At 38.8% G+C, this 14,442-nt stretch overlaps 1 protein-coding gene across 2 annotated transcripts in view; it reads right to left on the reverse strand.

Moving 5' to 3' along the window:
* LOC129268960 (tuberin-like) overlaps positions 1-14,442 on the reverse strand; it is a 57,504-nt gene that overhangs the window by 32,519 nt on the left and 10,543 nt on the right. For both annotated transcript variants that reach the window (XM_064105135.1, XM_064105134.1), the window contains exons 8-16: positions 14,165-14,339; positions 13,244-13,317; positions 12,631-12,760; positions 11,401-11,544; positions 10,220-10,363; positions 9,640-9,825; positions 7,140-7,295; positions 6,498-6,650; positions 3,267-3,389 (exon numbers count right to left, since the gene is read on the reverse strand). In XM_064105135.1, coding sequence (XP_063961205.1) covers positions 3,267-3,389; positions 6,498-6,650; positions 7,140-7,295; positions 9,640-9,825; positions 10,220-10,363; positions 11,401-11,544; positions 12,631-12,760; positions 13,244-13,317; positions 14,165-14,339 — 1,285 coding nt within the window. The remainder of the gene's footprint in view (positions 1-3,266; positions 3,390-6,497; positions 6,651-7,139; positions 7,296-9,639; positions 9,826-10,219; positions 10,364-11,400; positions 11,545-12,630; positions 12,761-13,243; positions 13,318-14,164; positions 14,340-14,442) is intronic.

Here is a 14,442-nt window from a genome sequence, read left to right on the forward strand (position 1 = left end):
TGATCAATTGCAAATCTTTGTGTTACAAGACCCTGGGCCCTTAACATAAAGCTTAGTAATTGATCATAGAGCTGATTCTTAAGATCGATCATACACAATAATCAATGCAATCAATCCTAGACACTAGCCCCATGATCAATCGCTAAGCTTCATGTTACGTGCCCCTGATATAGGTTTCTCCATTAAGACAGGGTCGTGTATCTTCAACCCTGGGCCTCGTAACATAAAGCTTAGTAATTGATCATAGAGCTGATTCTTAAGATTGATCATACACAATAATCAATGCAATCAATCCTAGACACCAGCCCCATGATCCATCGCTAAGCTTCATGTTACGTGCCCCTGATATAGGTTTCTCCATTAAGACAGGGTCGTGTATCTTCAACCCTGGGCCTCGTAACATAAAGCTTAGTAATTGATCATAGAGCTGATTCTTCAGATTGATCATACACAATAATCGATGCAATCAATCGTAGACACTAGCCCCACGATCAATCGCTAAGCTTCATGTTACGTGCCCCTGATATAGGTTTCTCCATTAAGACAGGGTCGTGTATCTTCAACCCTGGCCTCGTAACATAAAGCTTAGTAATTGATCATAGAGCTGATTCTTAAGATTGATCATACAGTAATCAATGCAATCAATCGTAGACACCAGCCCCATGAACAATCGCTAAGCTTCATGTTACGTGCCCCTGATATAGGTTTCTCCATTAAGACAGGGTCGTGTATCTTCAACCCTGGCCTCGTAACATAAAGCTTTGTAATTGATCATAGAGCTGATTCTTAAGATTGATCATACGCAGTAATCAATGCAATCAATTCTTGACACCAGCCCCATGATCAATCGCTAAGCTTCATGTTACGTGCCCCTGATATAGGTTTCTCCATTAAGACAGGGTCGTGTATCTTCAACCCTGGGGCCTCGTAACATAAAGCTTAGTAATTGATCATAGAGCTGATTCTTAAGATTGATCATACACAGTAATCAATGCAATCAATTCTTGACACCAGCCCCACGATCAATCGCTAAGCTTCATGTTACGTGCCCCTGATATAGGTTTCTCCATTAAGACAGGGTCGTGTATCTTCAACCCTGGCCTCGTAACATAAAGCTTAGTAATTGATCATAGAGCTGATTCTTAAGATTGATCATACAGTAATCAATGCAATCAATCCTAGACACTAGCCCCATGAACAATCGCTAAGCTTCATGTTACGTGCCCCTGATATAGGTTTCTCCATTAAGACAGGGTCGTGTATCTTCAACCCTGGGCCTCGTAACATAAGGCTTAGTAATTGATCATAGAGCTGATTCTTAAGATTGATCATACACAATAATCAATGCAATCAATCGTAGACACCAGCCCCATGATCAATCGCTAAGCTTCATGTTACGTGCCCCTGATATAGGTTTCTCCATTAAGACAGGGTCGTGTATCTTCAACCCTGGGCCTCGTAACATAAAGCTTAGTAATTGATCATAGAGCTGATTCTTAAGATTGATCATACACAATAATCAATGCAATCAATCCTAGACACCAGCCCCATGATCAATCGCTAAGCTTCATGTTACGTGCCCCTGATATAGGTTTCTCCATTAAGACAGGGTCGTGTATCTTCAACCCTGGGCCTCGTAACATAAAGCTTAGTAATTGATCATAGAGCTGATTCTTAAGATTGATCATACACTGTAATCAATGCAATCAATCCTTGACACCAGCCCCATGATCAATCGCTAAGCTTCATGTTACGTGCCCCTGATATAGGTTTCTCCATTAAGACAGGGTCGTGTATCTTCAACCCTGGGCCTCGTAACATAAAGCTTAGTAATTGATCATAGAGCTGATTCTTAAGATCGATCATACACAGTAATCAATGCAATCAATCGTAGACACTAGCTCCATGATCAATCGCTAAGCTTCATGTTACGTGCCCCTGATATAGGTTTCTCCATTAAGACAGGGTCGTGTATCTTCAACCCTGGGGCCTCGTAACATAAAGCTTTGTAATTGATCATAGAGCTGATTCTTAAGATTGATCATACACAGTAATCAATGCAATCAATTCTTGACACCAGCCCCATGAACAATCGCTAAGCTTCATGTTACGTGCCCCTGATATAGGTTTCTCCATTAAGACAGGGTCGTGTATCTTCAACCCTGGCCTCGTAACATAAAGCTTAGTAATTGATCATAGAGCTGATTCTTAAGATTGATCATACAGTAATCAATGCAATCAATCCTAGACACTAGCCCCATGAACAATCGCTAAGCTTCATGTTACGTGCCCCTGATATAGGTTTCTCCATTAAGACAGGGTCCTGTATCTTCAACCCTGGCCTCATAACATAAAGCTTAGTAATTGATCATAGAGCTGATTCTTAAGATTGATCATACGCAGTAATCAATGCAATCAATTCTTGACACCAGCCCCATGATCAATCGCTAAGCTTCATGTTACGTGCCCCTGATATAGGTTTCTCCATTAAGACAGGGTCGTGTATCTTCAACCCTGGCCTCGTAACATAAAGCTTAGTAATTGATCATAGAGCTGATTCTTAAGATTGATCATACAAAATAATCAATGCAATCAATTCTTGACACCAGCCCCACGATCAATCGCTAAGCTTCATGTTACGTGCCCCTGATATAGGTTTCTCCATTAAGACAGGGTCGTGTATCTTCAACCCTGGGCCTCGTAACATAAAGCTTTGTAATTGATCATAGAGCTGATTCTTAAGATTGATCATACACAGTAATCAATGCAACCGATCCTAGACACAAGCCCCATGATCCATCCTAAGCTCAGGGTTCCCAGCTTTTCAAGAAAATAAAATTCCCTGATTTTTGCCTGATGAAGTTTAAACATTTCCTGATAATCATTTGAACCCATTCCCAGTTTCACATGTTTTCTAAGTTGTTGCAGCGAATTACATGCATTTTCAGTATAAAAACAATAATGTAATCCGAATCAGTACCACCATAACCAGTTATTCAATGGATGTTGTTTTGATAAGCAACAAAATACATGTATAACAGAGTCTGACTGACTACCGTGCTTTCGACTTTTTGGCTGATCAAAACTCCCTGATTTTTCCCTCATTTGAGGCATTTTCCCCTGATTTGAGGTATTTTTTTATCAAATTCCCTGACATTTCCCTGACTGGAGAAAAAAAGTAAAATAATTTTCCCTGATTTCCCTGATGGGCTGGGAACCCTGAAGCTTTATATTACTGGGCGCTAAAGAGAGAAACAAAATAATACCTTGGCTCTGATGTTGCTTGCCATGTCAGAGTTGTATTTGTTTTCATATTGCTGCTTCATGTGGTTGCCTAGCAACTCGAATGCAAATACAGCATGGGAGGAGGGAACACGATACATCTTGATCTGAGAGATAAGGAACATATAAATGATTGATTAAAAGCAGTGATTTAAATATTCGCAAAGCAACAGTTTTTATTATGATCAGTTTTATTCCCTTTCCTTATAGGTTTTTAAGTTCATTTCTGTTATTCATCAGTATCTACATTGTAATACCACTAAGGTACACATTTAAGTCATTCAATATCAGTGCCATTCACTGTCTACGATCATTATATCACTTTCCATATTATTTCATTTTCCATAGCCTTCTCCTTATCATATTGATTATAATCACTCTATCATCATCATCATCATCATCATCATCATCATCATCATCATCATCATCATCAACATCATCATCATCAACATCATTATCATCTCATATATATTTCCTATCATATCATATCATATATCATACCATACCATATCATATCATATCATATTTCATACCATATTTCATTCCAGACCAAATCATCATCATCATCATCATCACCATCATCATTATCATCATCATCATCACCATCACCACCACCACCACCACCATCACCATGACTATCACCACCATCAATCATCAACACCATCATCATCATCATCATCATTATCAACCTCGTCATTATCATCATCATCATCATATCATATCATGTCTCATCATATATCATATCATACCATACCATACCATACCATTGTCAGGGAAGAAATTAATTGAATTTAATTCCTTTGATTAGACTCATGTTCTGAGTTTATAAAGATAGTTCATGTGTTGTGAATATTTAAACCTAGGTAAAATGTACATATGTTTTGAATATTTCAAAAGCAAGCGTTGGAAACGTTTGATACCCCCCCTTAGAGTACAAGATCAGGTGGATGCCATATTTTGTTCAAGTGTTAGAAATATTTCGTATTAGGTAGGCATTTTCATACAGGTGTCATAAATAGCTATTACTGTGCTTTAGCATTGATGAAAATGTAGGTGTACAGATGCACAGGAAGTCTTTTGTTATTAAGAATGTGTTGCTTTATGCATTCATCTGTTATTGAAATTCTTTGAATTACTTTATAGAAATTTTACAGTTAGTCCTAGTAACAGTAGGGTATATTAGGAGGTTAATTTCAGTAATTCAGGGAGAACCACCTAGGCTAGAATAGACCACAGATGTTAGTATAGGCAGTCAAGTTAAAACTGAGGGACTACGTCGGTGACGAGATAACGACCCCAGCTGCCGCCGCACATTGGGCCAGAATGAGTTGAAAGTGCGCCAAAATTATATTCCGTGTTAGATTTTTACTTTAACATGTTGATTATGGGTAATTTTGGGCGTAGAATCGACTGAACATAATTTAAAGCCGATATGACGTCACCTTGATACCAAATTTTGATTGGCTACTTAAAACCTATCTGTGAAAAGACAAATTACGCTTAACAATGTGTAGTATATAAACTTTGTGTTATGTACTAGTTTAAGATTGACCAGAGTGAATGTTGGTTTATGCTTCACGCATGCCTAAAAAGTGTGTATGAGATGCCGAAAATAATTTTATGGCATCGAAATGATCATTAATTAGATTTATATAAAAAGAAACTTTAAAATCTGAAAAATATTAACCGTGCTTTTATCAATCTGTGTTGACTTGTGTAAAACGCAGAGTATATAACACCACGAATGTATTACTATGAGGAGGGTTTTTGGCTGAAATTATTCTACAAGTAAGTTTTATATCTGGAAGAGTTGTGGGTATAGCCCTCATTTGCGTTAGCAACCTTTATTTTATTTATATTATGCCCGGAATTTTCATTTTCATGGAATGGAAGGGGAGTCGTCCTTGCCGTGCAAAAGCGAACGGCAATGTACACCCATACGGTGCGCTACGATGACTGCGCGGTATAAAAATGACCGTTTTTTAGCAGGTTTTGGGGGTGTTGTGTCAAGTAAAATCGGCTCTAACATGAAAACGGGCAAAAACGGGCAGCTAAATTTGGTATCGACTTAAAGCTTAGACATCGGAAAAAATGATGCTTATAGAATTTAGACGGAAATCCACGGAAATCCAAACGTTTCTTATGTAAATGCAAAAAACATGGATTTTCAGCCTATTTCGAGGAATAATCATCCTATAAACCTCCTGAAAGGTGTTTTTTATCTACTTTGAACCCTTTCACACGAAAAAAGAATAAATCAGGATTATGTGGGAGCCATTTCAGATTCCTACAAGAAAAACCTTCTGTGAAATGGCCTGTTTTTCAACTAGGTTGTCATACATGTATAAGCGACATTTCGCAAAATGTCACATTTTTCGATTTGAGGTAGGAAATTAACAACCTTTATGCAAATTCCAGAATGAAATATTTTGCTGAAGTATTCTTCAAAGTGTTATCTTTCAGCTGGGCATGACAAAAATTAAAAATCTGAAATTGCCCAAAATGACTTTTGGCGCACTTTTGTTTCGCCCCGGCCCACTGTGCGCCGGTTCTCCACCGACATGATTCGTCAAAACTCATGTCATCATTGGGGGCTTGATCTCGTCCACTAATTTGTTGCAGCCACATCTCGCTGATCTGGGGGCTACTCATCAAGGGGCAACACTGTCTGGGGAGGCCAAGTGGAAGAGACATCACAAGCTGCGGAGGCCAGGAACTGGACCGTCCACCAGGGCCGAGTGGGGCATGTCAGGCCAGAAGAGATGATGGGGGCTCGAGTCAACAATTATTGTTAAGTTAAGTTATATTTTGTTATCAGTATTCACGTATATTTTCATGTACAATTATTGTTAAAGCAAATCAAAAGGAAACAACATAATGATTTCAGAGATTTGATTAATACTTTAAATAACCGTATTTATCAGTTTTACGTATTCCTTATTTGGTGTCAAGCAGCAGTAGGTAAATAATTTTTAAAAAAAGTCACTCCCACGTGACAACCATACCATATAATATTTCATACCATACCATATCATATCATCGTCATCATCATCATCACCATCACCACCACCATGACTACCACCACCATCAATCATCAACACCATCACATCCACCATTGCCACCACCACCAGCTCCACGTTTACCAGCATCACATTACCATGATCCTCATCCCACAGGTACTTGCTCACTCATCCAGGAAGACTAATAGAACCTACCTTGAAAAGCTCAAGCAGACCTGTGACGGCCGTCATCACGTCCACCAAGTCTCTTTCCTCTTCTGAATGGGGTGTAAGATGTGACGTGTGATGAGACTCTGCTGATGCTGCTCCCCCTGCATGTGATCTCACATGCATGGTCTTCATTACAACCTGGAAGCAGCGAATAAAGAATGGGTTAATTCAAAATGCATAATGATTAGCTCAAGCTCAAAGATTTTAACAACAATAAAATACTTAATCTGAATCTTTACCTTTATCTTGTAGTCTAAGATTGTTTCATTTCTCAATTTATTAAACAAATAAACACAGAGCTACAAACAAAAGCAAAAACAACCAACAAACCAACTTAACAAAATTTCAAACATGTGGTACAGATATTATACTGAAACCTCAACGGACAAAAATGAACACATAAATGAAAATACTAGAATGTCGTGATATTTTGAAGTATTAACAAAAAGTCTTGTAATGCTCATTTTGATGCTTTATGTTTGTAACTTTGTATATCAATACTGATTTTGTATAATTTCAATTTAAAAAAAAAAGGGAATTCAATCAATGAATAAAACAAAAGTTCACATGATAGCATGTACATAGTGAAAAGAAAGCAAACCAGTGGTCAAAAACAGACATACTGACCTTCTCTATGATGTCCAGTATGTCCAGACAAAAAGGACTTTGACAGACCTTGGCTGAGTCCATCAGCAGCTTGACCGCACAGTTTCTGACCACCGGGTCCCGGTCATCACAGATGGACTTCAGCTGTGGGAGAGCTACCATTTTAATCAGGTCATCCTGGAAAAAATGAGAAAAGAGATGAACAGTTTTAAAAGTAATGACAATAATGGAGGTTTCTCAAGCACTTAAGTCTGTGTAGTATGACACTCATGGTACAACTAGACGTGCTTTTCAGGAAAGTGTTTAATTAAATAACCAAGGAATGGAGCCCAGGAAACCGCTTCGTGGTTGAAAACAAAGGAGTGGGTGAAAGCGTGCTTCACAGTCCAACACTGTACCTTCGCTGTGTTCATGTTCACTCACATGTAATTAGTAGGGGAAGGCGGGGTAAGTTGTGACACTTTTTGCATTTTGCATGATAGAATTGATAGGGCTAATAATATTGTAGAAATAAGTACCTTGCCTTTAAATATGATTCTTGGGAAATCTTTTTCACCTATATACAACTTTCTACCCTCACACTGAAAGTCGTTGTGACCTTTGAAAAAAACGATGTCAAGTGGCACAACTTGCCCCATCTTTGGGGTAAGTTGTGCCACCTTCGAGGGTAAGTTGAGCCACAAAAAAACTATCTACAAAATGTATGCGGGAAGAACAAGCATGTCAATTTTTTATTTAAAGTCTTTTCACTTGCTAATTCTCTAAAAATACTAACATTCTCTAAAAGTAAAAGAACTGTCATGTGAATTTGCTCTTTTCTGCCTGCATATCGATGGCTTTTTAAGGTTTGATTTTGTTTTTATTTACATTACCATAAGAATTACCATGGCTCAACTTGCCCCATGTTTGCTGGCTCAACTTACCCCAGTCCGAACTTAATGCGATAATTTCGCATCCACACATTTCTTATGTATCCATCATGTAAAAGACTGTGACAAGAATGAAGATCCATACCTGGACTGACAATGTTGTTCTTATGCTTTATTATATGTAAAGACGTGTGTGTGTAAAAAACACTTATCTATTTCACACCCTTTTTTACTTTTTTGGCTGAAATTTGTATTTTTCCCTCTAAAAAGTACTTTTTGTTTCAAAGTTGAAAACAATGTGGTGGGGTTAAGGGTTATGTAATGGGTCATCAATACATGACACCACCATAATGTCTGACTCATTCATTATTGGCCTGGGGGCGGTGGCTCAACTTACCCCGCCTTCCCCTACACATTGTGGCATTCATTCTCTTTCTCAACTGAATATTACTGCATCATTGATGGTGGAACGTGCGTTGCAGTTGTACTCGGATAGATTTTTTTTGGTACTGGAATACCTTGCTTTGTCACACAATGGCAGTTTACTTCGTCTTGACCACAACCCAACAAAGAAACAAGTGGAATGCCTCTGGCCGTCTCACCTGCATCACGCGATTCAATATAGCAGCAGTGCTGATTTTGAAAACTACTATAACTCGCAAAAGATGTTCAGTGATACTTGGTTACTCTTATTTCCACGTTTTATGAACTAGACCAATACACTTATAGAGATATGATGGCAATTCAACAAATACCCCCAACGTGGCCAAAGTTCTTTGACCTTACATGACCTTTGACCTTGATCATGTGACCTGAAACTCGCACAGGATGTTCAGTGATACTTGATTACTATTATGTCCAAGTTTTATGAACTAGACCAACACACTTTCAAATTTATGGCTGTAATTCAACAAATACCCCAATTTGGCCAAAGTTCATTGACCCTAAATGACCTTTGACCTTGATCATGTGACCTGAAACTTGCACAGGATGTTCAGTAATACTTGATTACTATTATGTCCAAGTTTCATGAATCAGATCCATAAACTTTCAAAGTTATGATGGTAATTCAACAGATACCCCCAATTCGGCCAAAGTTCATTGACCCTAAATGACCTTTGACCTTGGTCATGTGATGTGAAACTCATGCAGGATGTTCAGTGATACTTGATTAACCTTATGTATAAGTTTCATGAACTAGGTCCATATATTTTCTAAGTTATGATGACATTTCAAAAACTTAACCTTAGGTTAAGATTTTGATGTTGATTCCCCCAACATGGTCTAAGTTCATTGACCCTAAATGACCTTTGACCTTGGTCATGTGACATGAAACTCAGGCAGGATGTTCAGTAATACTTGATTAACCTTATGGCCAAGTTTCATGAACTAGGTCCATATACTTTCTAAGTTATGCTGTCATTTCAAAAACTTAACCTCAGGTTAAGATTTGGTGTTGACGCCGCCGCCGCCGCCGCTGTCGGAAAAGCGGCGCCTATAGTCTCACTCTGCTATGCAGGTGAGACAAAAATGATTCGTTGCTCGTGTACCTAAGGAAATGTTTTCTCCCAGCTGCGAGGGGTTGCGTTCCAAGCAAAAGTACCATGATGACCGAAAGCAAGAAAAGCACAGGATAAAAAACAATATCATACCTCATAAAGACTTCCGCTGGAGTGAAGTGTAGAGGATAAGACATTGAGAGCAGCCTCCCTGATGACCGTACGACTCTCAGACCTGAAGTAACGATCAAGGAGCTTCAGAAGGTTTGGGATCCAATTCTCTTTGGTTGGATGAATGGCCAGAGCTCTGTAGCTTATGAGACACAGAACAGAACTATCCTGTAGAGGAGGAAGAGGAAACAATGCATTGAAAAGTAAATATATTTAAATTTATTTAAATTATCATGATTGTTCAAATATCAAGTATTTGTTTATTCAATTTATTCCTAGTAATATATGCTAGTGGTTGCAATAAATTCTCTCTTAAGCCCAGCGCACACTATGCGATCCGATGCAACATAATTTTTTAATAAATCGCATCGTTTAATCGTTTTAATGAAGCTGTCTGAAATGACTTTTTGTACAACTGGTGACTCTATTCAACGTGAATAAAATAAAAGTCAACAATTGAATAGCACTTCAAGGCCCCAAACTCGCAACCCCCTCAAAAAAAAAGAAACCTCCTACAATTATGTTTGAATTACACGAAGTAGGGCAACTGAATAGCACTTACAGGCCTCAACCGTGCAAACTCTTCCACTATGGCAAAAAGTTGTTGCTGCGATCCATTGAATTTGTTCCTCTCGTAAAGTTTCTCCACCATCGTCAGAAGATCGTGGAGCTGGGTAGGGAGGTACTCATGATTCACTGCGTATTCCTAAAATAAACAAGTCAATTTGCACCAGTCATTAGCACATTTTCCTGTTTGCTAAAATGAATGACAGGTCAGGTGATAACTTTAGGCCAATCATTGATAAGGATCTAAATAAACATAAAAAAAAAGAATGATACAAATCAGAACTACCGGTAAGTGGAATCCCGCCCCCCCACTCCGGGGTCGGAAGGACCGCATGCGTGTTCCCAAAATGTCCGGTAAAGGGGTACTTTTTCACGGGACAAGTCCGGCCCGCGAATTGTAAAAAAAGGGGGGGGGGTGTATTTGTATTTTCACCCGGAGATTTCTTTAAAAAGGGGGTGTTTCTTCATCTCTCTCTTTGGATTCCTGAGAAATTTTTAAAGGGGGTTATAGATTATCTTGAATAACATAGAAAATTTATCAAATTCCTGCTAGTTTTGAAAGCTCATTCAGGATGATTTCATTAAAGTAAAGTACGGACCTTTTGTTGGAATGAGAGCTCACCTGAGATAGGGGGTACATTGAGCAGTGTTCCGGATTTAGGGGGGTCTCCAAGGCAGAAAAAGCCTGCGAAAAGCCCTCGAAAGGGGGGTTCAGACATTTTGGCAGACCTTCGATAGGGGGGTGCTTTCAAAGGGAGGGAACGAGCATAGGCGTACCCTAAAAAAACACTGAGTGGGGGGAGTGGAATATGGCATCATGAGCAAATACATGCCAAATACAAACAATTGAATTTCTAGCAACATTTATGAACGAAAAACTCTTTTGTGACTTCTCTGAATCTCATTAACAGATGTTTATCAAGATATTAAATATTCATTATAATTTTTTATTCAAACAACAGTTCTGTATCTTTTTTATTACAAAGTACAAAATGTCAAAAACTATATCATGGAGTTTTAATTCCAGCTGAGCTAAATTAATATTTGGTTAGACAAGCATTCTGTATGCTACTGCTTCAAATTAAATTCCATTGCTGTTTTTATGAAATTAATTTTGTAAGCCTATTGCAAGCAACATATGGCAATGACTAAGATAAAATCAGAGACCCAAATTACCTCAATATTCCTGAAGAGCTTTTCTATGATTCCTAAGATGATGTCCCAAGTGATTGCTTGGATGTCCATGCCATTCTTTTTGACCAATCTCTGAAGGGAAATGGTCACTTCATATGCTACCAAGACATGCTTACATGTCAGGGCCTGGAAAGGAGGGGGGGGGGGTAAGCAATGAAGAAAGACAAGGGGAAAGGTTGAAGAGGATGGAAGGGGAGGAAGAGAAAAGGAGAGACTGAGGGAGTGATGACAACCTCCTCATAATGACAACTTGTCGGTCCTAACAACTTTCATGAAATGGTCCCCTAGTTCCACTTCATGAAAGGTATCATAACTGACCGGGAGGGTGTTTCATAAAGCTGTTCGTAAGTTAAGTGCGACTTTAAGAACGACTGGTGAACCTTTCTTACGCGCTAACCTATCACCAATGAACATTGAATGGTGCATATTTACCACAAGAAAGGATCACCAGTCGTTCTTAAAGTCGCTCTTAACTTACGAACAGCTTTATGAAACACCCACCGGTTGTGATTACCTGATAATTAGCATGGCAACAGTCAGTAACCAGTGCTTTTCTGCAAACTGAAATAGAGTGTTTAACTGGACCAGTCAGTGAACTGTGTCCTGATCACAGAGTAAAGCAGGAATAAGAAATACAGTTAAGAATAGAAATAAATTTCAAAGACAGATCAATATCTGAGGCCCATAGCACAAATTTTAGTGATTGATTGTGCAGTTGATCTACATGCCTGATTGCACATAATAATAATAGCTGGATTTATAAAGCGCTTTTTGCCTGAGGATACAAAGCGCTGCTATTATAACCCCGGCTTTAGCTTGAGCTACATGTACCATCACCGGCGCTCCGTGCATTCAAGGAATATCCTGCCGGGTACCCATTCACCTCACCTGGGTTGAGTGCAGCACAGTGTGAATAAATTTCTTGCTGAAGGATTCGAACCCACGACCCTCTGTTTGAAAGTCAAGAGTCAGAACCACTAGGCCACGACGTACCCACGATAATGATAAATGTAATCAAGGGCTAAATACGGCCCTGCGATCAAGAATCAAGTCATTCAAGGCCCCGTAATTCGGGAAGAAGCTTGTTTATAACCACAAAGTGCACTATTGCTGCCAACTTTGACAAGAACTCTTGACCTGCTCTTATCGCTTCATTCATAACTTCATTCATAATTCATCAATTATCCCAACTTAATGCCACTGTTTTCTTACCCTCTCAAATGACGGTAGGACTGAAGTGAAGTTGATGTGACGTAGAGACTGTACCTTCATGGAGCCCCAGCGTGCCATACCAACAAAGAACACTGCTCCCCGAAGCAGAACCACATCACTGATGTTATGACTGCAACAGATTCAGAGTTATACCAAAAATGATTCATTGCTAATCTTTAAAATTCATGTTATCTATGTTAAAGTGTGTTTGAAATCCTATTCATGATTTCATCTTATTCTTGTTCTTATTCTGACAAGGTGAAAATATCCAAGTCCTTTGGAAGCTCTTAAGGACATTATAGCATATTGTGATATATGCTATACAAAAACTGTTTATTATTATTTGTTAAATATTGATCTGGAAGAGGTTCATCGTGGTGGAAGGATTGAGAAGAAGAAATAACCAGTTGTCTCATGATGTATCAAACGTAGTTGGAAAGCGATGTTTCGTCTGCAATCTGCTAGACTTCGTCAGGCAATTGTTCAATATTATTGGATAATTGCATGTATACATGCACCCAAATTATGAATCTGCAAAACTTCAATATCATCATGCAAATTTTTAATGAAATTTAACCTAATTTTCTAGAAAACTTAAGTGGGTTTCTCTCACCTGTCCTCCATTATACAACACATAGTATAGATGGCACTGTGCCCTAGATGGGTGCCTAGAAGATTACGCATTAACTGAAAAGAAAAAAAAGAACATACGTCACATTTGTCTATTACAAGCATGGAAAGAACCTACCTACCATGTAAGAAATAACATACATCAATAAGTGGCTCTTCATTCTTAACATGGTAAATTGCCACTAGAAATTTGAATAAAAGAACTAAAATTGTTAAATGATGCACCAAAAATCTTACAACTGCTTTCTTGAACATATAGAACATTATAGAATTTCATAGCATATTCAGATCCAATCGCATGAGAAGTGTTATGTATACATGCATAAACGTTTGTAGCAGATGACCAGTATTCTGGTACGCGAGGCCTTGTCCTTGGTCTAAAGAGGTTTAAAGTTCTCGGTCTTGGACTCAGTGTAGGTCCTTGGATGAGGACAGAATGAGGCACACACAAGGCCCAATAAATATTTCAGAAATAAAGAGGGAGCAACAAGTCAGTAGATACATGTATAGGCCTGACTATTTTTACAGGAAATCATTTGTAATATTGTGATCCTCAATCATACGGCCTTGTCCATGGAGGTCTTTGTTCTTGGCCCATGGCCTTCGACTCAGGGTAATGAGGCCAGAATGAGGCCAGCAAAAGACCAAGGAATATTTCATAAATAAGAAGGTAACAATAAGTTAGAAGAACTATTTTTTTTGAGAAACCATCAGTACTACTGTGATCAAGCCTATCGATTGTTTTTAGGAAAATTATGTGGCCTTGGCACTGCCCTTGCCATCTAGTCGGTTATTCTTGACTTTGGTCTCAAAGTTCCAAGGACCTCGGTGGCATCAAAGACATTCTGCCTTCAGCATTGGCCTTGGCATTCTGGTGTAGCTCACAAGAATGCAAGTAACCCACCTTCCAACTAGACTGGCAGAATCGCTTGACACTGACGGTCCTACAGAGGGCAGTGATGAAGTGATATAAAGACTCGCTGGGCAGGCAGCTATAGCAGATAACAGCATCCAAGACGTGAAGGGCTTGTTCTATATCTTTCTCTTTCTCTGTCCTACTACAGATGGAACACGTATGTCTGAAAGAAAGTAGAGGAAGGATCATCATCATTGTCACAATCGTCATCATCGTCATCATCGTCATACTATAGTCATCATCACCACCATCATCATCATCATCAT

This window comes from Lytechinus pictus, chromosome 10, assembly GCF_037042905.1.
Source record: "Lytechinus pictus isolate F3 Inbred chromosome 10, Lp3.0, whole genome shotgun sequence".
Lineage (NCBI taxonomy): Eukaryota > Metazoa > Echinodermata > Echinoidea > Temnopleuroida > Toxopneustidae > Lytechinus > Lytechinus pictus.